The sequence below is a fragment of the Cyprinus carpio genome, chromosome B9 (assembly GCF_018340385.1).
Source record: "Cyprinus carpio isolate SPL01 chromosome B9, ASM1834038v1, whole genome shotgun sequence".
NCBI classification, from domain to species: domain Eukaryota; kingdom Metazoa; phylum Chordata; class Actinopteri; order Cypriniformes; family Cyprinidae; genus Cyprinus; species Cyprinus carpio.
Window position 1 is genome coordinate 3,340,663 of NC_056605.1, and position 25,322 is coordinate 3,365,984.

At 37.8% G+C, this 25,322-nt stretch overlaps 1 protein-coding gene across 5 annotated transcripts in view; it reads right to left on the reverse strand.

The window, feature by feature from the left end:
* Positions 1-6,795: 6,795 nt before the first annotated feature.
* The window catches only part of LOC109112253 (E3 ubiquitin-protein ligase ubr3), a 62,465-nt gene continuing 43,938 nt past the window's right edge, over positions 6,796-25,322 (reverse strand). For 4 of the 5 annotated variants that reach the window (XM_042730643.1, XM_042730644.1, XM_042730641.1 and 1 more), the window contains 11 exons: positions 25,129-25,265; positions 24,670-24,755; positions 20,444-20,549; positions 18,700-18,800; positions 16,846-16,970; positions 15,905-16,012; positions 14,760-14,885; positions 14,495-14,656; positions 13,131-13,340; positions 12,896-13,035; positions 6,796-9,946 (listed from right to left, as the gene is read on the reverse strand). In XM_042730643.1, coding sequence (XP_042586577.1) covers positions 9,829-9,946; positions 12,896-13,035; positions 13,131-13,340; positions 14,495-14,656; positions 14,760-14,885; positions 15,905-16,012; positions 16,846-16,970; positions 18,700-18,800; positions 20,444-20,549; positions 24,670-24,755; positions 25,129-25,265 — 1,419 coding nt within the window. In that variant the 3' untranslated portion in view covers positions 6,796-9,828. The remainder of the gene's footprint in view (positions 9,947-12,895; positions 13,036-13,130; positions 13,341-14,494; positions 14,657-14,759; positions 14,886-15,904; positions 16,013-16,845; positions 16,971-18,699; positions 18,801-20,443; positions 20,550-24,669; positions 24,756-25,128; positions 25,266-25,322) is intronic. The other variant, XM_042730642.1, reaches the window with a different exon arrangement.

The window sequence follows — 25,322 nt, forward strand, 5'->3', positions numbered from 1 at the left end:
CCAACACAACAGGCGCCAGTGGAGAGTCAGTGAGAAAAAGCTTGATTTGCTCTGTGTGATTGCCAGAAGTGATAAGCGTGAGTTTCGGAGACAGGCAACGACTGTCCATTGAGTGCCTTGACAAAAATCCTCTGACTAAGAGGAACCATCGGAATGAGAAGGTGTCTAGTGAGTGCAAAGTCCAAAAAATTACCTTCCGATCCAGAGTCGAGTAACGTTCTGCACTCGTGGTCCCTGGTTGCCCATTGCAGTCTTACCAGGAGGAGAGTACTTGATGAGGGTTTCTTACGTGAGGCTCCGCCTGACAGTAGCCTCAAACCTGCTGTCGGGCTTGGTCTTTTACTGGCCCCTCGTCTTCTCTGGTGCTCTCTCTCCTCCAGGGAAAGCTGAGCTCTCCCCTCCTGCATGGTCTCGTTGTCGAAGGAATGGCTGATCGCAAACCCAGGTTCTGTAGCAGAACAACCAGGAAAACTCAAATTCAGCGGACTCTGATTAAGCTGGTTTCGTTGCTGCAGGTTTGAATCCACATGTAAGGCTAAATCCACGAGGCCGTACAGCTTTCCTGGTAACTCCAACACAAATATTTCCTTTTGAATGCAATCAGCCAGCCCATGCAGGAACATGTCCCACTGCGCCTCCTTGTTCCAATTACACTCAGCCGAGTCCGGAACTCGATAGAATAGTCTGAAACAGTTCTGTCTCCTTGCCTGATATCAGCCAGTCTCCTAGCCGCCTCGTGCCCTGCCACGGCTCAGTCGAAGACCTGTTTCATTTCCTGGGACAGGCGGTGGAACATGGAGCAGCACGGATGTTGGTTCTCCCACACCGACATTCCCCACAGTGCGCCCCTCCTTGACAGCAGTGTCAGCACAAACGGCATTCTTGATTCCTCCATGGCGAATGTTTTTGGGTGAAATGAGAAGAACATCGAACACTCGATTAAAAAGGCTCTACAGATATAAAGTTCTCCGCCATACCTCTCCGGTGTGGGTAGACGAGGTTCAAAGTGTGGCACATCGACCGTTGGTCTAGGGGGAATGGACGGTGTGGGTGGCACAGTGGGCGATCTCTACAGCTGTACTTGGGTGATGAGCTCGGACACCTGCGCTACCAGTGTTTGTACGGTCCGTCACGTCGCTAGCATCTGCTCCTCTTGCCAGTCCAGACGAGCATTACTGTTGGTTAAGAAGTTCTGAAAATCAGATACCTCCACTGAATCCATGGTGGGTCAGTTCCTTCTGTCACTGTACAAAAGAGATACTGTAGGATTCAATAGCCGTACAATCAATGCTTTATTGATTCAACAGATAAATGGTAGGGCAAGGAAAATCGTGTCCGGCTTGGTGGCAAGGTAGCGCAGGGACGCAATGGGCAACCTCACTGAAGATGGCGGGGCAGGAATTCCAACCCAGAGATGGGAGATCAGGAACCATGAGAAGCATCGGCCAGACAGGACAACTGATACTAGGAACTGAATAACAAGACAGGGTTAGCTCTCCTTAAATAGAGCCTAACGAGTTGCAGCTGAAACTGATCAGCTCAAAGCAGCCGTACAGAGACACACCCACTAACGCACACATAACATGCACGGATGAATAAGTGAACCCAACAACTGTGACACTTAGAATACAACTAAAGTACAGGCTGTGACTAATTTTGTTGAAATTGTTATTTTAGGATTCTTTGATAATTAAATGAGATTTAGCAGCGTACTTTAATTAGGGAGACAGCATCTCTTGATTTTTTGGTTGATGAAAAATGATGCTAGCTAGATGTGATTAGATGCCAATGCAACCACTGAGATGCGTGTTTTCGCTCTCAGTCTGCAGTGCAGAGATGTATGTCCTTCAGCGGTGTGTGATGCATATTAAACATCACCACAGTGAAGAAACATCACAGTCTCTCTCTCACACCATATCCTGCCATGGAGATGACAAAACTCTGTCCTATGTATTTCCTCAGAGTTATCCAGCCCTCTGGGCACAGGGTAAAACACACACACACACACACACACACACACACACACACACACACACACACACACACACACACACACACACACACACACACACACACACACACACACAGGTCTCAAGGTTAGTTAGCGCACTGAGAAAATACACACACATTTATCATGAGTTTTAATTGGACACACACTACATCACACTGCAAAAAACACTCGTCAGTGCAGTGGTTGACACACAGATCAAAGTATATGCATCATGTTAGTCAAGAGCCATTTCTGTTTACCTCTCCATGTGAAATTAAACTAGATTTTGGCAGGCGGAGCTAATATAGGAGAACCAAAGTATTTTAACAGTTTGGGAATATATTTCATGAGACTAAACACACACACACACACACACACACACACACACACACACATATATATCACACCACACACACACCACACACAAACACACACACACACACACACACACACACACACACACATATACAGTACCACTTGAAAGTTTGGGAACCCCTTGAAGAATCTGTGTGAATGTGAATAATTTTGACAAAATAAGAGAGATCATACAAAATGCATGTTATTTTTTATTTAGTACTGTCCTGAGTAAGATATTTTACATAAAGACGTTTACATTTAGTCCACAAGAAAAAAATAAAAAAATAAAAAACAAGCTGAAATTATTGAAATAACCCCATTCAAAAGTTTGATACTTTGTTTGGTTACTGGATGATCCATGGCTGTTTTCTGTTCTGTGATGGTTGTTCATGAGCCCCTTGTTTGTTCTGAGCTCTGTTCTTCAGAATAATCCTCCAGCTCCTGCAGATTCTTCAGTTTTCTAGCATCTTCTGCATATTTGAACCCTTTCCAGCAGTGACTGTATGATTTTGAGATCCATTTTTTATACACTGAGGACTTTAGACAATAGAGGGACTCAAACACAACTATTAAAAAAAAGGTTCAAACGTTCACTAATGCTCCAGAACTGTTGAATTGTCTTATTTTGTAGAAATATCTTTTTTTTTCTTCTTCTTCTATTTAGTATTGCCCTTTGGAAGCAACAGAAGATACTTGCATGCTTCCCGGAAAACAAATTAAGTACAATTTACCTTGATCTTCAAATTTAAAATATGGTTATATTTTAATAATTATAAGAAGGTTATTTGACTTTTTTTTTTTTTTGACTAAATGTAAACTTTTATGTAAAATATCTTACTCAGGACAGTACTAAATGAAAATAACATGCATTTTGTATGATCTCTCTTATTTTGTTCAAATTACATTTTCACAGAAGGGGTTCACAAACTTTCAAGTGGCACTATATAATATATATATATATAGATATATATATATATATATATATGTCTAGATCTATATATCTTATATATATATATATACTTAAAAAATGCTTCAGTTTATATGATTAAATTTAATTAAATTTGAACACTAATATGGTGTATTATCTTTCTTTTTTTCTTTAAGTTCTCTTAGGTCACATGAAATCAGTTCTTTTTCTAAAACGCTGGAGGTGATGTTTCTTACCTGCTTTGGACAGCATAGGTTCTTCCATTGGCATTTCCTGTAAGAATAGAATTGGCTAAAAACCTTTACATTCCAGCTTTATTATCTACCTTTTATTATACAGGTGCTGGTCATATAATTAGAATATCATCAAAAAGTTGATTTAATAGAATCCATTCAAAAACTGAAACTTGTATATTATATTTCATTCATTACACACAGACTGATGTATTTCAAATGTTTATTTCTTTTAATTTTGATGATTATAACTGACAACTAAGGAAAAATCCCAAATTCAGTATCTCAGAAAATCAGAATATAACTTAAAGACCAATACAAAGAAAGGATTTTAGAAATCTTGGCCAACTAAAAAGTATAAAAATGAAAAGTTTGAGCATGTACAGCACTCAATACTTAGTTGGGGCTCCTTTTGCCTGAATTACTGCAGCAATGCGGCGTGGCATGGAGTCGATCAGGTCTGTGGCACTGCTCAGGTGTTATGAGAGCCCAGGTTGCTCTGATAGTGGCCTTCAGCGCTTTTGCATTGTTGGGTCTGGCATATTGCATCTTCCTCTTCACAATACCCCATAGATTTTCTATGGGTTTTAGGTCAGGCGAGTTTGCTGGCCAATTAAGAACAGGGATACCATGGTCCTTAAACCAGGTACTGGTAGCTTTGGCACTGTGTGCAGGTGCCAAGTCCTGGTGGGAAAATGAAATCTGCATCTCCATAAAGTTGGTCAGGAGCAGGAAGCATGAAGTGCTCTAAAACTTCCTGGTATACGGCTGCGTTGACCTTGCACCTCAGAAAACACAGTGGACCAACACCAGCGGATGACATGGCACCCCAAACAATCCCTGACTGTGGAAAATTTACACTGGACCTCAAGAAATGTGGATTGTGTGCCTCTCCTCTCTTCCTCCAGTCTCTGGGACCCTGATATCTAAAGGAAATGCAAAATTGACTTTCATCAGAGCACATAACTTTGGACTACTCAGCAGCAGTCCAGTCCTTTTTGAAGCGAGATGCTTCTGACGCTGTCTGTTGTTCAAGAGTGGCTTGACACAAGGAATGCGACAGCTGAAACCCATGTCTTGCATACGTCTTTGTGTAGCGGTTCTTGAAGCACTGACTCCAGCTGCAGTCCACTCTTTGTGAATCTCCCCCACATTTTTGAATGGGTTTTGTTTCACAATCCTCTCCAGGGTGCGGTTATCCCTATTGCTTGTACACTTTTTTTTATCACATCTTTTCCTTCCCTTCGCCTCTCTATTAATGTGCTTGGACACAGAGCTCTGTGAACAGCCAGCCTCTTTTGCAATGATCTTTTGTGTCTTCTCCTCCTTGTGCAAGGTGTCAATGGTCATCTTTTGGACAACTGTCAATTCAGCAGTCTTCCCCATGACTGTGTAGCCTACCAAACTAGACTTAGAGACCATTTAAAGGCCTTTGCAGGTGTTTTGAGGTCAATTAGCTGATTAGAGTGTGGCACCAGGTGTCTTCAATATCGAACCTTTCCACAATATTCTAATTTTCTGAGATACTGAATTTGGGATTTTCCTTAGTTGTCAGTTATAAACATCAAAATTAAAAGGAATAAACATTTGAAATATATCAGTCTGTGTGTAATGAATGAATATAATATACAAGATTCACTTTTTGAATGGAATTAGTGAAATCAACTTTTTGATGATATTCTAATTATATGACCAGCACCTGTATAATTAATACATGAAATAAACATACGTAACTGTTCATTCTAATTGCAAGCATACTCTAGCTCAAGCTGTGTAGATGCTGTTCTGAGGAAAATGCAAAACTTTATGATTCTAGAAAAAAAAAAAAAAAAAAAAAACATTCAGAAGATCATTATACCTACTATATGCTGGAATGCATGTGGCATCAAATATTCACTGCATCCATTACAAAACATTTTTCAATAAAACCTGCATAAACAGAAACTGCAACCATCCAAACAAATAGAGTTTGCTAAGCTGATATGCTATGATGTCCTGCACAATGTCAGTGTGTCGTCCAGACAGCTATTGTGTTGCCAACCCACTTTCCATTCAGCGCACAAACATGTTTACAGGGGTTTGGTTTGTGGGCCGCAGCACGACTTCATTGAAGATTGAGCCATTAGGCAGATGAATGGAGCGCTCATTTAGCAAACGCTGAATCTAATGCAGCGAATCTAATGCTGTGTCTGTTGTCTGATCCATTATAACACGTTTGTAAATGTGTTTGGCTTTACCAACAATAAATCAGAAAACAGACTGGTATGTTCTGTGTTAACTTTGGTAGAATTCATATTATCTGCTGTAACTAATTGGTACAGTAAGGGTCATTATGTTCTCTCTCGGCTGAGATCAACTGAGCCTCTAGTGGCCACACTGAACCCTCAAGACTCATTAATATGATGCGGTCAGTTCCCAAACCTCAGCAAAAAACTGCTGCTACATTTGCAGATTAGAAACGATAACAGCCAAACAATATAACTGAAAATAGAGAAATTCAATGGCAGCACCTGGAAACGATGCACAGCTCACATTTAGACAATGCCTTTAAAATATTTCATTTCAATAAATCACTTCATTTACAGCATTATTCTGCACGTTGAATCATTTGTCACTGTGAGTTCATATGAAAATATAACAATAACACCGGGGGGAATAAAGATTTCACCATGAATAAGCTATAAACTCATTCTCAGGAAACTCTCAGTGCCATTTGTGCTACTCTAGCTGATCTGATTTGAAATCATTCATATAATGTTTAAATGTACCTTTTTTTTTTTTAAAATGCTTTCATGCCTAGTTTTTTTTCTCTAATATTTTTATGCATTTTCTTGTCCTTCTATTGTTAAAAATGCACTCTTGCTTAAAAGTATTATTTTCTTTAATTTTTGCTGACCTCACACTTCTGAACTGTAATATACAGAAAAATAACATAAACAATAAATAAATAATTAAAAAAAATAAAAAATAAAAAAAACATCTGGCAAAATTTTCAAGTCAACAGCACCTTTAGAAATATATTTACCGAGAATAAATATCTCTCTCTCTCTCTATATATATATGAATGTTTGCATTAAGCAGCTGGTCAGAGCAAATATTATTTTTACGTGATATTTTAATTATTTTATACAATATTTTATTAGTTTCTTATATTTTATTATTTATTTTTAATTATATTTTAATTATTTATATAATATTTTTAGATTATTTTAATATAGACAAAATGTAACATTTCTGGATTACATGTTTTGGAGAAAAAAAAGACAACAAAAACACACAAAGGCATATCAGAGCATCTGTATATTTTATTCACATATGTTACATTTTGCATTAAATGTCATTAAAAGTCACCCTTTCAGAGATGACATCATAAAGTCTGACTCAGCAGTTACAGTAATGTACTGTATTACTGCCTGCCTGACAAGCATTCACTGCAGGAGAACACACCAGCATTATCCACCCGTCACACTTAGCACAACTGTCTGTCTATACAAAGTTGGGAAGGAGAGTAAAAACTCTCTTAGAAAAAGAAGAAAAAAAAAACAGCAGCATGCAAGAAATCAAGACAAAATAAGAAAAGAAAGCAAACTTCAAGTGCACTGAAAACATCCTCCCTCCAGCATGGCATGATTGCAGCAATGATAATCAATACCTACCAATCAATACAAACCAAACATGCTTTTTCTGGTGTGTGTCTGAATGTGTGTGTGTGTGTGCTTGTCTGTTTTCAGTAGGAAACAAACAAAAAGCAAAATGCCCTCAATATAGATGGACATCACATGTGTCACTGTTATCACACTGATTATTATTATTGCAAGGGCTCCACTGATGTCATTATTTTGATTGTGACCCACAATCAAAAGAAACACACAATATAATATGGAAACTGTACTGCAAACTTAATTTAAATGTGTGTATTTAATTTCTATATACAATTAAAACAAAAAGGATGGGACAAATATTTAATTATTATTATAATTTTTTTCAAGAACTCTCAATGTGGTGTCAGGCAAGGTGAATCACAATAAGGTTTAGACTGGGGTCATTTTTTGTCAATGTGAAGCTTGATCTTAGTTTTTAAGGGGGCAAGGATTAAATAAGAAAATACTCAAACTGAACCATTTGCTAACACAGAAGCGGCATAAAATAAAGAAATTGTGTGCCCCACCATACATGCCCATCACTGGACTGGGCCGCAATATTCAATTTGACGTGATCCAGTTTAATGCATTTTCAAATAATTAACTTGTGCATGCATAATGCCCTCTCTACAGTTACAGATTACACAATCAAAGATGGTCCGAGGACAGAGCTTTGAGGGACGCCACATGTACTGGACTGGAAAACTAGCCTTCGCTAAAATGTCAATTTGTATCGAGTACCAAATTGTCTTTTTTTTTTTTTTAGCTTTCTGATAACATTAAAACAGATTTTTTTTTTCTTTTTGGTCTGATACTTTTGCATAAAGGCTCTACACACAATCTGGCCGAGTTCAAAGAAGAAGAACAAAGTGACAATCTTTTTCTCAGGAACACTTCAGATCAGGAATTCAATATCCTGAGTGGTGTGTGCATTTAATATCATCACAACAACACATAAATAATGTCTTTAAAGAAGAAAAAACTTCACTACCTGGATAATCCTAGAGGAGGATAAATTAGGCCATGGAAGCGAGCTGCTACAAAACTCAGTCAAGACAATTATAACTTTCTTAACTTCAGAGGTTTTCGCAAATGTGCATCGAGCCTCTAGATGTATAAGACCAACAGAACAGCCATCAAACGGCTCTTTGAACCAGAACTCTGTGTAATGGCAAACACTGCCCCCTATGGACCATCTGACACCAGTCCAGGCATCATGTAATTCGAATATCATAAAGACTATCAAACATTGAGGGACAACTGACTTGGTGGTTATGTAGATAGATTTTCTGGTTATAGTTCAGTGAATCTTAGGAATATTCAAGATTATTCCCAGATCATTATTTCACCCTTAACCAAAAGAAAAAATAAAAGCATTTTGCATGAAAAAAACCAACAAAAAGATCAAGCATATTTTCAGAACCTTAATTGTATTGCATTATTTTCCTGACAAATTAAACGCATCTGACCACTCTTTACAATAAAGAAACACAGACTCTCTCGCTCTCTCTCACACACACACAAACACACCACTAAGAAGAAAAAGGAGAAAAAACATCAAGATTTACATTAATAAGAATTTGGGGCAAATGATGTTCGACTGTTATGAAAATGATGCACAGATACTTTATTCTAAAACAAACTTAATTTTCTTATTTTTATTTTATTTATATATATATATATATATATAATATATATATATATATATATATATATATATATATATATATATATATTATTATTTAAAGGTTACCGTTATGCGATTTATGTAAGGGAAAGAGCCACGGATCATTATTTAATGACTAGCTCTGTCTCTAGCCATTAAATATGTGCTACAAGGTTGTAGGGGATTTTTTTATTTTTTGTATTTTTATAATAAACTTAACAGACCAGCCAACCACCATCAAAAACAAAACCTTCATTACGAAAAGAAAAAAAAAAGAAAAGATGCAAATTGTAAAAATATTTTTTACAAAGGTATAATTTACTTTTTTTCAAACAATGAATAGCAGCACTTATTATATATTAAAATCTTTTATCTGAGACTACAAAACAAAAGAAAACAAATTATAAAATAAAATTCCTGAGGATGACTGCAACTACACCTCGAGTCAGACAAATCTCGCTTTAGCTCTAATCGGTTGATATTTCGCATTTTTGAACCCACAGTCAGTCTTATGAGATGTGCTTCAACTCAAATAGCATGATGTGGTCATGGGGCGGTGGGTGGGGGATATGTTGAGAGTCCTGGTACCTTTAGCATTCAAGGTTTTGATATTCATTCTGATATCTGTACATGATTTGTTTAACATTGGCCAAACATTGTTTTTAAGAGTCTGTCTCCTCAAAAACGATGTCAGATTTCCAAAAGTTACAGAACGGGAGTATAATTCCACTGTGCGTCCAACAGACTAGACATAGATTCACTCAGTGTGCTTTCACCTTGAGCTTGCTGGGACAAAACTAAATTCTCCCCTCTAAATCCACACGAAAAATCACTTTAAAACACGCGCACACACACACGCTGTTAATCAATAGGCTTGATTGTACACTAAACTTGACATGAACCCAGGCTGTGGCCAACTCAATGCAGGTTTTCTTTATATTACATGACAGAAATCATCAGAGGCTGCCACTGACATCATGTGACCTGTCCTCTCCAGGACGTGGGCTGTACTGTTAAAGTCCATTGTAATGGGGACCCCAGCGCTTGTTGATGTGGTCGAAGGTGTGCGAGACCCACTGCTGCTCCAGAACGCGGTATCTCTCCTCACATAAATACAGAGGCTTTCCTCGACTACAGAACAGGGAAAAACAAGAGGTCACAGCAGGAAATGGAAACCATTTTCTTTATAAAAGAAATGATCAGGGAAATGAACTCAGTTTCACAAATAAATGACTACTGGGCAAGGGCAAGAATGGCAAGAATGCCACAAAAATGAACAAAATGCAAGAATAAAAGTGAACATGAATTACATTTTGATCTGAAAAATGCCAATTTTGCAGTAATTACATTTAGATCGGCTCACATTGCATGTCTTTTTTGCAGCACTGAGAATTGAAATCAATCAGGTGTTTCTATTGAGCTAATCAATGTGATGGCCAATCAAGCGTTTAGAATAGACACCGGTGAGAACACCAGTGTTGTTCAGTGTGTGCGTTCAACTAGGGTTGCAAAAAGGTGGAAAAATGTCCAGTAAATTTAGGAAAAATTCCAGAAATTTTGGACAATTTTCAGGATTTTTTTTGAATATTCCAGGGATTTTTGGAAAGTTTCTGGAAATTTTCCGCCCCTTTGCAACCCTAGCGTTCACTGACTGAATTCTGCACTCTTGTGAATTCTCTCATTATTAAAGTTTAGATACACAAGTAAGAAGATTTATTTTGCAGTGTAAACCGCTTCGGTAATTATAATGGGAGTTTTTGTGAGAGGTCAGAACTCGTGCTGAACTGAAGTCACCGTCCACTTCATTGATAGCTAACTTTCTATGCACACTTTCTGTATATCATTAGTTTTTCTTGCTACTAAGATGTGAACCAATGTGAAGTCTTCATTTTCAAATCTGTAAATAGCAATAAATTAATTCATAAACTGTTCTAAGCTTGTGTCTGTGTTAGGGCTGGACAATAATTCAATATCAATTTGTATCTCGATATACTTTTTTCAATAATGGTGATTTTTAAACACATTTCCGATATTTCGATATACATTGGCAGTATTTCCCATACATTGATTTATTTGTGGCGTTTGACTTCGTTGAATAAACATGAGCACTGCACGCTTCAAAATCAAAACACGTCACGGGTGTTTTATCTGAATGTATATCTGAAGGGAACGTACTGTCTTCAGAAAAGTTTCACTGGCATTTTCATTTGATCTGATAAAGAAGCATTCATAAGCGGAGCCTTACAGTCGTTACTGTGGAAACCACTGGTTCTGCCGCTCTCACAGCGCCTCCCTGCTGGTGGGAGTCAGTTTGCATTCAAGTCCGGCTCCAGCAACATGTTTTTCTTTTTCTCTGCAGCAACTCAGAGCACTTTTCATTCTCTTTATACTGCTAAAGCACATTTGTTTCAATCTATAAGAATAATTAGCCTACACTACCAAGATTTTATTTTTGTAGTGTAGGCTGATTAATCTTTTAATCTTTTATTTTTAAGATTTTTAATGGTTTTAAAAAAAAAATTATAGTGTTTTTCTTTTAAAGAATTCTTCTGCTAACCAAGCCTGTATTTATTTGATCCAAAGTACAGTAAAAACAGTTACATTTTGAAATATTTTTACTATTTAAAATAACTGCTTTATTTTAAAATGTAGTTTATTCCTGTGATCAAAGCTAAATTTTCAGCATCATTACTCCAGTCTTCAGTGTCACATGATCCAGAAATCATTATAATATGCCGATTTACTGATTATCAATATTTAAAACAGTTGAGTACATTTTCAGGATTCTTTGATGAATAGAAAGATCCAAAGATCAGCATTTATCTGAAATAAAAAGCTTTTGTTACATTATACACTCTTCCATTCAAAAGCTTGGAGTCAATGATTTCTTTCTTTCTTTTTTTTTGTCTTTCTTTTTTGTTATGGAATTTTTTATTTTTTTATTTTGCATTTATGTTTTTAATTGGTGATGATTGATGATTTTATAATGTTACAATTTCTATTTCAGATAAATACTGTCCTTCTGAACTTTCTATTCATCAAAGAAACCAGAAAAATTCTACTGAGCTGTTTTCAACATAGAAATAAATTATTTTTGAGCAGCAAATCAGAATATAAGAATGATTTCTGAAGGATCATTTGTCTGGAATTATGATGCTAAAAATATAGCTTTGAAATCACAGGAATAAATTACATTTTAAAATATTCCCAAAAAAATTACTTTAAATAGTAAAAGTAAAAGTTCAAGATGTTACTGTTCTTGCTGTATTTTGGATAAAATAAATGCAGGCTTGGTGAGCAGAAGGGAATTTTTTAAAACCATTAAAAATCTTACTGTTCAAAAACTTTTGACTGGTAGTGTATATTAGCCTATAGTTTTAAGTTAAAGATATTAATATTAATTAGGTGAGTCTGAGATGATTATTTGACAGTGATTTCACATTTATTGTTTTTTTGATGTTAATTAGGTGAGTGTGAGTTGATTATTTGAATTTATTTATTTTTCTAAAATATATAGATTTTAATGAGGTGTCATAGACTTGGCAAATTCATTTTTCATAAGTTTGTATGCACAGAGATCTGCTGGGGGCATTCTTGATAGTTTTTTACGAGGCATTTTTAATAGTGTTCATATCGATATCAGAATTATATTGTATCGACCAAAATTAAGAAATATATCATGATATAAATTTTGGCCATTTCTTCCAGCCCTAGTCTGTGTAGATAAAATATGACATGCTGTTTCCCCAAACACAGTTTTTGAAGTATTTAAGTATTCTATAAATCAGATACTTTAGTTTTATATTGATACGATTTGATTGGTAACAGTCTATAGTACTCTGATTGATTGAAATTGGTTAAATTTAAGTATTTTACATTAAAAACAACACATATGAATTTAATATAGTAATTATTAAAACTGCCCTTACAAAGATGGCAAAAAATAAAATAAAAAATCCCAAATATAGTCAATCCCAAATATAGCTCTTTAATGGAAAAGTACATTTCTGACCCAGCTACTGAGACCTGAGAATGAAATCTAGATGCAATATCTGTCCATCAGAGCAGTGAGAAGATTACCGTAGGTCTCTGTCCTCCTCTCCATGAGCGTCCAGATACACCGAGCCCCACAGACAGAAGCGATGGCCTCGGATGATAATGATGACCGAGGCGTTTATCAGGAGGAAGATACCGGTCGCTGCTCCGCAGTGCTGAGAGTGCTTTGAAAAAAAAAAAAAAAAAAAAAAAAATCAGATATATTTATAAACATCATTATCTTTCAAACTGAGGCGTGCAGATTCAGCCACACACTCACCAGCACACACTCACAGACGCCCTGCTGTTTACAGCAGTGACCCTTCAGACAGACGAATGCGCCGCACACCAGGCACAGCGCAGGGTCTTTGGGGGTCTTGCCGCAGCTGGTGCAGGACTTCCTGTGGTAATACTGGAAGATGGTGTTGTAATTGTCTGGCAGGTGCAGGAGGCGAGGGGCGGCCCACTGCGGATCCTGAACTAAAAGAGACTGAAGAGAGACAAAAAACAAACAAAAAAAAAAAATCACTCAGATGCCTCATGAAAAGACCTTTCACTAACAGTCAAAACAATCTTTTTAGGAACATTTTCTAAAAAAACAAAAACAAATTGAAGGTGAAATCTCTCATTTCTGCCCGTCCTACCACTGGTGGGATGAACAGACCCACAACAGCTGGAGCAAATGTTGCTGTGGGCCTGGTCAAAATCCTCAGTACTGTTTCTATGGAAACTTCTTCATATTAAAGTTACCAGGAAATCAGAATTAACCATTCTTTTTAAATGGAATGTTGCTGTGTTTGTGTGCTGTGATATTCTTTATCTGTATTCCGAAAAAAAAAAAAAAAAGAAAAGAAAGGGCACAAAATGTACTTAGAAAAGAAACATCACAGAATAAGAACACTGTTGCAAACACAACTGTTTCTGAGGAACTACATTGTTTAATGGAAGAATACTGTTTTTATTAATATCATTACACTTTCCTGGGAAGTCATTCCTGGGAAGTCGTGGCCTAATGGTTAGAGAGTCGGACTCCCAATCGAAGGGTTGTGAGTTCGAGTCTCGGGCCGGCAGGAATTGTGGGTGGGGGGAGTGCATGTACAGTTCTCTCTCCACCTTCAATACCATGACTTAGGTGCCCTTGAGCAAGGCATCGAACCCCCAACTGCTCCCCGGGCGCCGCAGCATAAAATGGCTGCCCACTGCTCCGGGTGTGTGTTCACAGTGTGTGTGTTCACAGTGTGTGTGTGTGTTCACTTTGGATGGGTTAAATGCAGAGCACGAATTCTGAGTATGGGTCACCATACTTGGCTGAATGTCACGTCACTTATGTCACATTTTGTGTGGGTTTATTTGATATGATTTTTTTTTGTTATGGTTTACTGTGATTGTATGATTGTCATTTATAAAAGCAATAAGACCAGTGAATCCATGGTTTACAGCTAATTTATAACAGCTAAGGGGGTTCTAACCACGGGTTCTTGGGGCTTATTGCTTTATCAAATATGATGCTTACTGTCACAGGTCATGCTTGGTTAGGTCACAGAGGTTAACCGTATTGAAGACAACAGCTGATTAAATCACTTGGCAAGACTCCAAATAAAACAGGGTGCAAAGAAACATGATGCAGGAGACACAAACACTGACCACAGACTGCTGGGTGGGAGTATTGGACAGAGCGATGACTTCTGAACACCACTGACTGATCAGATCCAAAGCACTGATGTTCCACTCCAGACACGCTGCACTGGACTGAGCAGAACCAGCCAAACCCAGACACCCGGCCAGCAGAGAGAACTCCTCCTCCACCTGTGACCACAGACACCGGCAGTCTGTCAACTCCGTGAAGAGCCGTCTATGGGACAGCAGATTAACTGTGTGTGTGTGTGTGTGTGTGTGTGTGTGTGTGTACCAGGCAGCCGGGTAAGCTGTCTCCATACAGGTGGTGCTGCAGTAAACAGGACAGTCTCAGGAAGGGCAGACAGAACTGCTGTAGGCTGAACTCGATGGACTGAGGAGACCACACACTGGAGCTCAACTACAGAGAGAAGAAGACATCACAATAACAGCTCATTCCCTGCTGATAAAGCCCTGACAAACAGCACACAAGAGCTTCCTCAGAGACCAGAACAAGCTACAGTGAGCTACATATTCCTCTAGACTCTCCTTTGGCTGGTTGTCATAAAACTTTAGATATTTTATATAAAAACTTATGAAACTCAAAAAGAAATTAATACTTCTATTCAGCAAGACTGCATTTATTTGATCAAAAGTTACTGCATTTTCACATCGTTACAAAAATATGTTTAGAATAAATTATGTTATTTTTCAAGTTTCACTCAAATAATCTAAACAATCAATCAATAAATAAATAAAATTTGGAGTAAAAGAGAGGAGTAATGGCTGCTGAAAATTCAGCGTCACCATCACAAGACAAACAAAAAAAAAACAGTTATTTTGTATTGTAATAATATTTCATAATAGAACTGGTGTTACTTTTTTTTTTATATTTTATTTGTAGACTTGTTGAGTTGTAATTATTTTTTAAATAATTAATTTTTTATTATTTTTAAATAGTGTTTGAATAAAATTGTAATAATACACAGTCCTTCCACATAAACATAACCAGTTTAATGATTTTACATTTGTAAAGTGTAATTTTGTTTTACTGTAATGTATCCTGCAATGTCTTGAAAGTGAAAGTGACAAGATGTACAGAAAAGATGTGTTTTATGACATGTTTGCAAGGCAAGTTCAACAATGGGTCCCTTGGATAAGTGTCTACGTCTTTTCTTCATAAAAACGCTGTTGCCTGCACTACATATTCTCATTATAACTGCTAATGACGTCAATGACATGAGCATCATTTTTTTTGTCCAGTAAATGTACATTGTAAGATTAATTATAAAGGCAAATCAAACTATTAGCACGTTTTGTTAGGTCAACTCATTATAGCAATGTATATAAATGAATGAATAATTGCAAAACTAGAAAAAGACTACTATATAACAGTGTTATAAAACGGTTCTGTTGTGCTGTGTGCTTCCTGTGACTCACCACGAGTGTTTCCTCAGAGCTGGTGTCATACACATCTTTGGCCTTCGTCAGCTCAGAGATCACATGACCCAGGAGCGACTCCCATGATTTGTCAGAGTTTGGCGTGTTCTGCGTGTGAAACGGCATGAATGAAAGAAAACAGTGTTTTAAATCTCTCCCATCAGACTGGAATCACTGTTATTCTACCAACTGGACTGATTCGTATCCTAGTGAGCATGACTAGACACCATTGTTGGCCATCGCAGATGAAACTGAACATTTGATTTGAATTTAAACAACTTTTTTAAACATCTGAATGCATCTATAATGCTGTCTAGGAAGGCAACTTGCTAAGGTTTGAAACCCAGTCCATGTGTTATTTTAAATGTCAGCAAATTGCAAAAGCAATGAAAATTTCAGGCAGAGAGAGGGATGACGTGTGACTCTATAATGTGGAATAAAAGTGGTCTGACTTCACATTTATTTCCCACCAAGCCCCAAAAATCGCCATTTAATGGAGTGCAGAACCATTGCTAATGATCTCTTCTGTGCTAATGAAAAGTGAGATTTATGTGAAGGATTTCCTCTCTCTGGGTTATCTGAACATTATTACGATCACCCCCTTAAACAAACAGCACTGAGGGCCAATAACACATTCTCTCTCTTAATAAAATTAGCTTATCCTCAAGGGTTTTAATGTGCAATTTAATCATTATAAAATGGATAGTTCCAGCTTTGAAATCTGACTGGATGAGCCACATTGAGCCTTTGAATAATAAACAATACAAACATACACACCAATGACCAAACATCAACTGAATCTACATTAATGCGCCAATTGTGAACCAATTTATATTGTTATTCCACAGAGCAGCACTTCAAGAAACTATTCTAACACACATCCTTGCTATACTTGGCTGAAGTAAGTCTGAGAAGGTTTTTTGATCGGTAATTTGCGGCACCTTCTTGGCAGCTCCAGTGTTGCTCCAGGCGAGTCTCTCCTCGGGACTGAATCTGACGGACAGAGCGGCCAGAGCCTGTGTGTACTGCAGACTGTACAGCACCTTCACCACACACGTGAAGTGCTCTGCACACAAACACACACAGTATGGTTATCATATGATATCATGGTTAACACCAGATGTAGTAGCCTGTGTTTACATAGTCATTTAGCAGATGCTTTTACCCAAAGCGCCTTACAAATGACGACAGCAGAAGCAATCAAAATCAACTAAAGGGCAATAATATGCAAGAAGTGCTATGATTAGCCTAATGCATAATGAATATACAGTATATATATATATATATATATATATATATATATATATATATATATATATATATATATATATATATATATATATATATATATATATATATATATATGAATGAAGAGTTCATTTGCAAAAACAGATTTAACAATTTTCAGAAATCATGTTTTTTTCATTGTGCATTCCAATTAATCTCAATCAAACTGCAGCTGGGTTATTTTGACTAGGTTAAAAAACTACTACAAAAAAAAAAACAGCTAACTAACACAACAACACACAATAAAAATATAACATAATAATAATAAAAAAAAAAAACACGATTTTTAAAAATTAAAAAAAGTTATCCGCTATCTGTTTTTGCAAATAAACTCTTCATATACATATATATGTGTGTGTGTGTGTATTAAAACAGCAATACTGTAAAACTTTATTGCCATTCAGAATAGCTGTTTTCTATTCAAATATATTTAACATTTCATTAATATTACAATTTAAAATGTAATTTATTACTGAGATTAAAAGCTGAATTTGCAGCATCATTACTCTAGTCTTCAGTGTCACATGATCCTTCAGAAATCATTCTCAATAGAAACATAAGAACAGTACTTGAAATCAAAATCTTTCTGAAAATTATAAATGTATTTGCCACTTATAATCAATTTATTGCACCCCTGCTCAAAAGTATTCATTTCAAATAGTGTACATTCAAAATGATTTGTTCAATACAGTTACAGTGCACGCACACACACACACACAAAATACAAAACAAAAGACGTGAAAACTAAATGTGGCCTGCTGTATATATACAGCAGGTTCTAAAACTTTTACTTTGGTCTCCCCAAATGTAAAAATGTTGTTTATATCCTTGAATAAAAGCACCAATAACAAGATGCACAGAGAGACACTCACTCAAAGAGCTCTATAGACCCCAGAGCTTTCAAGAGAATCACAGGTCTTTTGTTAGGACACAGAAATCAATTACGTGACTGTGTACAGAAAAAGGACATCAGTTTTTTTTGGAGAGGGTAATTAGCACTTGTGTGCATGTAGCAGGTGTTAGGCCCGGTTGTGTGATGAGAAACACACACACACACACACAGACAATGACACTCCATTAACATTCCTCATCAGAGACAATGACACCTCACACACACACACACACACACACACACATCAGTGTCTTTGTGAAAGCACTAAGCTATTCTCTAACACATGCACAGCTCGTTTCTGTTTTAATACAAGCTTTATTGTCTTGAGTCTTCAGAATGATGGACTCGAATCGATCCCTTGCTCACAACGACAATACACTCTGAGTTTCAATCAATGACCAGTGATCAACCAAATGACAGTCATGGCCCATCTAAAGACTAAACTCAAGTGAGGGGAAAGAGGAAGATTCTGTTGTGCTGTAAATGGCACATACAGTATAGTGCATGAGTGTATGAGATTGCATACATTTTATCATTAATCTATCTAATATTAAAACATGAATAGTACTTGTGATGCTATGTATGTGTAAAACAATGCACTGTTTGTGTGTGTTACCTTTGCGTAAAGGCTGAGGCATGGTGAGGATGAAGATGATGAGGAGGGACGGGACGTCTCTGAAGAGCATGGGCACCTCAGGACGTTCATCATCACAGTACCTGCACAAAAAACACAATTATACAACAATACAACACTCAGGGCTTCAGAAACACAAAACATGACCACTACCAAAAAACACAAACACATCATCTACAGTACAAACCTCGATGCATGACGCAATACTTTCACGTCTATCTTGCCCATGCAGCAGCGCACATTAAATCAGGTAAGAAAAGGACTATTTACAGAGCGTGAACATTCACAAGGCCTCAAGTTCTTTCAATAGAGTTTTACTGTAAATGTGCAGTAGGTGGACAGGTTACATAAACCCAAGACTGCAATTAAAATGTAAAAAGAAAATATTCTTTGAGCAGATATTTATTTATTTGAGTGTGTGGGACAAACTGCTTTCCAATAGAGCAGAATTCATCAACCAAAGGTGTTTGGACACACACTCAAACACAAGCACACTTTCTTACAAGTAAACTATTATGACATTTTCTGATTTGACAATTATGGATTATATTTACAGTTCATTTGATGCACTATATCTGCGGTTACTTACACTTGAGGAAACTTTATTCATCCACTAAAAATCACCAGCTGACTAAAAGCTTGTGCAGCATTTGAATGCAGATGACGCTTAAAAATAATGCAATGACATCCGGACATATAAAGAATGACTTTACTGTCCGAATTCTACCTCTCAGAAAATAAAAACACATGATAAGTGATCACAGGCAGGCCGAAACAGGGAGAGCAGTGGTTTTATTCAAATGGTTGTATTAATAGCTCGGCTAAAGTGCCTGAGGGGTCCAGTGACAGAGTTTTCCTTCAAAAGCCTCTAACAAGGTATTTATAGGCACAGCTGCCTCCCCTCTGAAGAGTCCTAAGAGACGCACAGGTGAAAACCCTGTCTTACCGCCCCAACGCAGGAGAAATGAGGCCATTTAAGCAGCCCAAGAGTGTTAAGTGCCTTTTAAACAGGAGACGCGGTGAGCGGTAACCTCCACACAGCTATAAACCCTCAAAATAAAGCGCCGCACTCATGAAATGTAGTGCTGCACACCATAATTTGCCAGATGCTGCAGTTATTGGTATCTATGGAAACCCCATTTGCACAAGTCTCTCTCTCTCTCTCTCTCAAAAAGATGCAGCAGCAGAGACACACCATAAAGAGCAAATGAAAGCAGAATCTTGAGCATATATATATATATATATATATATATATATATATATATATATATATATATATATATATATATATATATAGATATATATATATATATATATATATATTTAAAATGCAATTTATTCCTGTGATGTGCAGCTGAATTTTCATCATTCCTCCAGTCTTCAGTGTCACATGATCTTCAGAAATCATTCTAATATGCTGATTTGCTGCTCAAGAAACTGATGATGTCTGATGATCAATATTGAAAACATTAAAATAATGTTTTTTTTTTGTTTGTTTTTTTTAAATAATAATAATAATAATAATAATAATAATAATATTTCCTTCATTGTGGGAGTAGGAAGTTCTTTTGCCAACAACTGAATTTCCATAATTACAGTAACGTCTCTGACTGCTGGATCTCTGTTGAGGATTATGAGTAGTGCAGTCCGACACGTACGTGTGTGTGTGTGTGTGTGTGTGTGTGTGTGTGTGTGTGTGTGTGTGTGTGTGTGTGTGTGTACTCACTCTGTGTCTCTGCTGTGCGTGCTCTGTGTGAGTCTGGTCCAGGGGTTGTACGCTGAATCTATGCTGTAGAGACGCATGTGCATGGCCAGCACATGAAACAGCTGATCTGAAACACACACACACACACACACACACACACACACACACACACACACACACACACACCAGTGTTAGTGTGTTTAACATGATGAATGGAGTTTGCGTAGAGCCTCCAGGCGTGTAGGAGGATGTGACAGATATCAGACCTCATGAAACCTGTCTCTTACACACTGATCAATGTCTTTTACGTTTGTTGTGGATCACTGCTGCCCCCTACCTGCAGCTCACAAACCCACTGGACACCAGCAGGGGCTTCAGAAGCAAACCTGATGAACCTGCAGCTTCACCTCAGCAGACAGATTACAACAGAGGAAGAATGACAGACCTTGTGCTATTTCTGCAGTATACATATACGCCACCATTTAATCATCTTTCTCTTGAAAATATCCCATAGAGTCCATATGTGCTTCAGGTCAGGCATGTTAGCTGGCCAATCAAGAACAGTAATAAGTGGAAGTGATTTTTTCACTGTGGGCAGGTGCTAAAGTCCTGCTAGAAAAATAAATCAGAAGCTTGTCAGCAGATGAAAGCATAAAGTGCTCCAAAATCTCCTGGTAGACGGCTGCAGTGACTATGGACTTGATAAAACACAATGGAGCAACACCAGCAGACGTCACGGCACCCCAAATCATCTCTGACTTCACAAACTTCACACTGGACTTTGGATTCTGTGCCTCTCCAGTCTTCCTCCAGACTCCAGACCTTGATTTCCAAATGAAATGCAAAGTTTACTTTTATCTGGACCACTGAGCAACAGTCCAGTTCTTTTTCTCCTTCGCCCAAAAAAGAAAGAAAGAAAAGAAATTATACATACAGAGGCTAATTCAAGTATTCTTTCAGCTATGCTTGACTTGACCTTTTATTTCCAAAGCCACACATTTCAACTTTGTATCTACTTTGTTGGAAAATCTTTTGAATCATCAAAATTGGATGACATTGGATAAACATGCTAAAGGGTCCATTTTGAGATGACAACATGACACTACTGATTAAATTACACACACACACAAAACAAACTGTATACTGTATATTATGCAGTATGTAGCAAACAGAATTTTACTTTTCTATCTCCAACATGCCTAAGAGATCCTAGAGCCAGAATAAATCAGACTAATTAACCTGCAGTACTTCTGTGAGCAGTACAGTGTAATGCAGATGAACTGTGTGTGACTGCAACGCCATGTGACTTACACGGCAAAATACCAAACAGCATTGTATTTCTTATGCAATTTTATATTATTTCAGCCTTTAAAATGTCTAATTTCATCTCCTCTGAATGCAATAAGATGTGACATATCTCACAGAGTTGTGTGCGTTTACAAGCTCTGTGGATTCTTACTGCAGACAGGACGCCAGATGTGCATTACCAGCCACATACCAGATGCTGGCTCATCTACAGACTCATGGACAGAGCAATAGCACCACCTATAGATAACCACGACTGGATAAAATTATTCCTTTATTCACAGCATTTTACAACAGCTTACTTCAAAAAAATCCTTCACAGAAACAGCAGAGTAAGGGAATGTGAGAAGAACGTTTAGACAGAAGAACACTTTTGCACTTATGTCTGCACAATTCTTTGAGGTGTTGGTCCATTTACACAAGTCAAAGGTGCCTTTAGAGGTTTCATTCCCATCTACACTAACATCCAGAGAAATGATTCACTTCAAACTACACTCAAAATCTCCTAAATACAACCCAGAATTACTCGGACTAACTACAGGCAAATCTGAGTCATTCTTGAAGGCAACTAAATTTTTCCAGCCACTTACTTTTGAACAAATCACTGAATTAAATTAAACTGTGTCATTTAATAAGATACTGCATAATTTAGAAAAACACCAAAATCATACCAAATCAAAAAAATATAGAAATAAAAACAAAACAAAAAAAAACAACGGCATCCTAGCAACCACTCTGGCAGCAAGTGGCATGCACTCTCTCTTTATTTGTCCATACTTTTGGTTTTCTTGTTCCCTTGCTGATCTGATCTCTAATGTACTGAGACTGAGTAAATCTGGCCCTCTCTGTGGATGTGTGTTTAATGTAGCTCAGAAAATGGCTGCATTGCTGGAGTGTGAAATCTCTTCAGCAGCACTTGAGCGGGGGGATTTTTTCAAAAGAGCTCAAAGACTGCACACACACTCATTAATACAGAGCCAGTGTTTGGATGCATGTTGATTGACTGGTCTGGACTGCAAAAACACACCAACATCAGTCTCGACGTGCTCCCTGTGTCCATCAGCATCATCCACAATGCATCATATCCCAGAATAATGGCCTCACACTTGAATCATGGACAGTAGTCCTCTTGCCACATAGACAACTGAGGTCCAGATCCTTGACAGTGAAATTTCATTTCTGGTGGTGTGGTGTAGTGGATAACAAATTGCTAATCAGCCAATCACATGGCAGCAACTAAATGCATTTAGGCATCTAGATGTGGTGAAGACGACTTGCTGAAGTTCAAACCGAGCATCAGAATGGGGAAGAAAGGGGATTTGGTAATATCACTGTGTTGAATTGTTGTTTTGTGGTTTGTTGGATTGTTTGAGTATTTGAGTATCTTATGTTATTTTGGGTTTTTAATGGTTGTTGGTGTCTGGGGTTTTGGTATGATGGTCCAAAAAAGAGAAAATATCCAGTGAGTGGCAGTTGTGTGGACGAAAATGCCTTGTTGATGTCAGAGATCAGAGGAGAATGGGCAGACTCGTTAGAGATGATAGACAGGCAACAGTAACTCAAATAACCACTCGTTACAACCAAGATATGCAGAATATCATCTCTGAACGCACAACACGTCGAGCCCTGATGCAGATGGGCTACAGCAGCAGAAGACCACACCGGGTGCTGCTCCTCTCAGCTAAGAACAGGGTTTTTCCTACATTGAAATTTTTTTGGCGGCCGCCAAAACGATTTTTTGTCCCGCCAAAGTTATATGATTATACTAAAATAATTATCAGGTCTATCAAAAAAGGATTTTATCTTTCAAAACTATGAAAGCTGTAAAAAAAAATCAAAGGTTTTTTTGCAAACAGGGCAAGAAAGGATGACAGTGAGAGTGACAGGTAATATCTGTGTCTGATAATTGCATAATTTGTAAATAGATAAATTGTGATACCTAAATTGTGACATTTCAAATATACTTTGGTATCGATGATGTTTATGTAAAATAAGTTGTAATCGCTTTCTTTTACTATCTAGCCTGACAGTGATCGTTTTTTCATGAATAAATAGGATAAGAAAAAATATTTATTTATACTTTGTATTTATTTTAAATTGAACATTTATTGTCAATATTGGGCTTGCGGATCATGTGGGTACTAGGGTACTCTTTGCTGTGTGTGGATGACCATGTCGGTCAGCCACCACCGAAGACCAATTTTGACCCAGGAAAAACCCTGTAAGAACAGGAAACGGAGGCTACAGTTCACACAGGCTCACCAAAATTGGACAATAGAAGATTGGAAAAACGTTGCCTGGTCTGATTTCTGCTGCGACATTCAGATGGTAGAGTCAGAATTTGGCGTAAAGAACATGAAAGCATGGATCCATCCTGCCTTGTCTCAACGGTTCAGGCTGGTGGTGGTGGTGTAATGGTGTGGGGGATATTTTCTTGGCACACTTTGGGCCCCTTTTTACCAATTCAGCATTGTTTAAATGGCACAGTCTACCTGAGTATTGTTGCTGACCATGTCCATCCCTTTATGACTACAGTGTATCCATCTTCTGATGGCTACTTCCAGCAGGATAATGCACCATGTCACAAAGCTCAAATCATCTCAGACTGGTTTCTTGAACATGACAATGAGTTCACTTTACTCAAATCACCTCCACAGTCACCAGATCTCAATCCAACAGAGCAGCTTTGGGATGTGGTGGAACGGGAGATTCGCATCATGGATGTGCAGCTGACAAATCTGCAGCAACTGCGTGATGCTATCATGTCAATATGGACCAAAATCTCTGAGGAATGTTTCCAACACCTTGTTGAATCTATGCCACGAAGAATTAAGGCAGTTCTGAAGGCAAACAGGGGTCCAACCCAGTACTGGCAAGGTGTACCTAATAAAGTGGCCAGTGAGTGTGTGTGCATATATAAAGAAAAGAAGAGAAGCACTCACTGAGACAGGAGCGTTTGGCAGCAGCACTGGCCCCTCCACTGCACAGATTCCCCCCACGATGAACCAACTCTAACTCCAGATTAGTCCTGAGAGAGAGAGAGAGAGAGAGAGAGAGCGAGAGAGAGAGAGAGAGAGCGAGAGCGAGAGCGAGAGAGAGAGAGAGCGAGAGAGAGAGAGAGAGAGAGAGAGAGAGAGAGAGAGAGAGAGAGAGAGAGCGAGAGAGAGAGAGAGAGAGAGAGAGAGAGAGAGAGAGAGAGAGAGAGAGAGAGAGAGAGAGAGAGAGAGAGAGAGAGAGAGCGAGAGAGAGAGAGAGAGAGAGAGAGAGAGAGCGAGAGAGAGAGAGCGAGAGAGAGAGAGCGAGAGAGAGAGAGGGGCACACATAATGAGAAAATTCAAGCTTAGGCCTATATATATTTATAAAAATAAATAATTAAATGCATGTCACGGCTCTTTTATTACCTGGCCACGGAGTACATGAACAGGAAGTCATTGTCAGGTGACCCTGGGTTCTTCCCATAATCCATGTATTTTTTCTGCGTGGTGTTTTTAATGTCCTTTATAACAGATTCCATCTCTTTACTCAGATTTGACTCCGCCTGGGAGGGAAAAAAAGAAAAAAAGAAAGTCATTTTGTGAAGGCTTCTCTGTTTTAA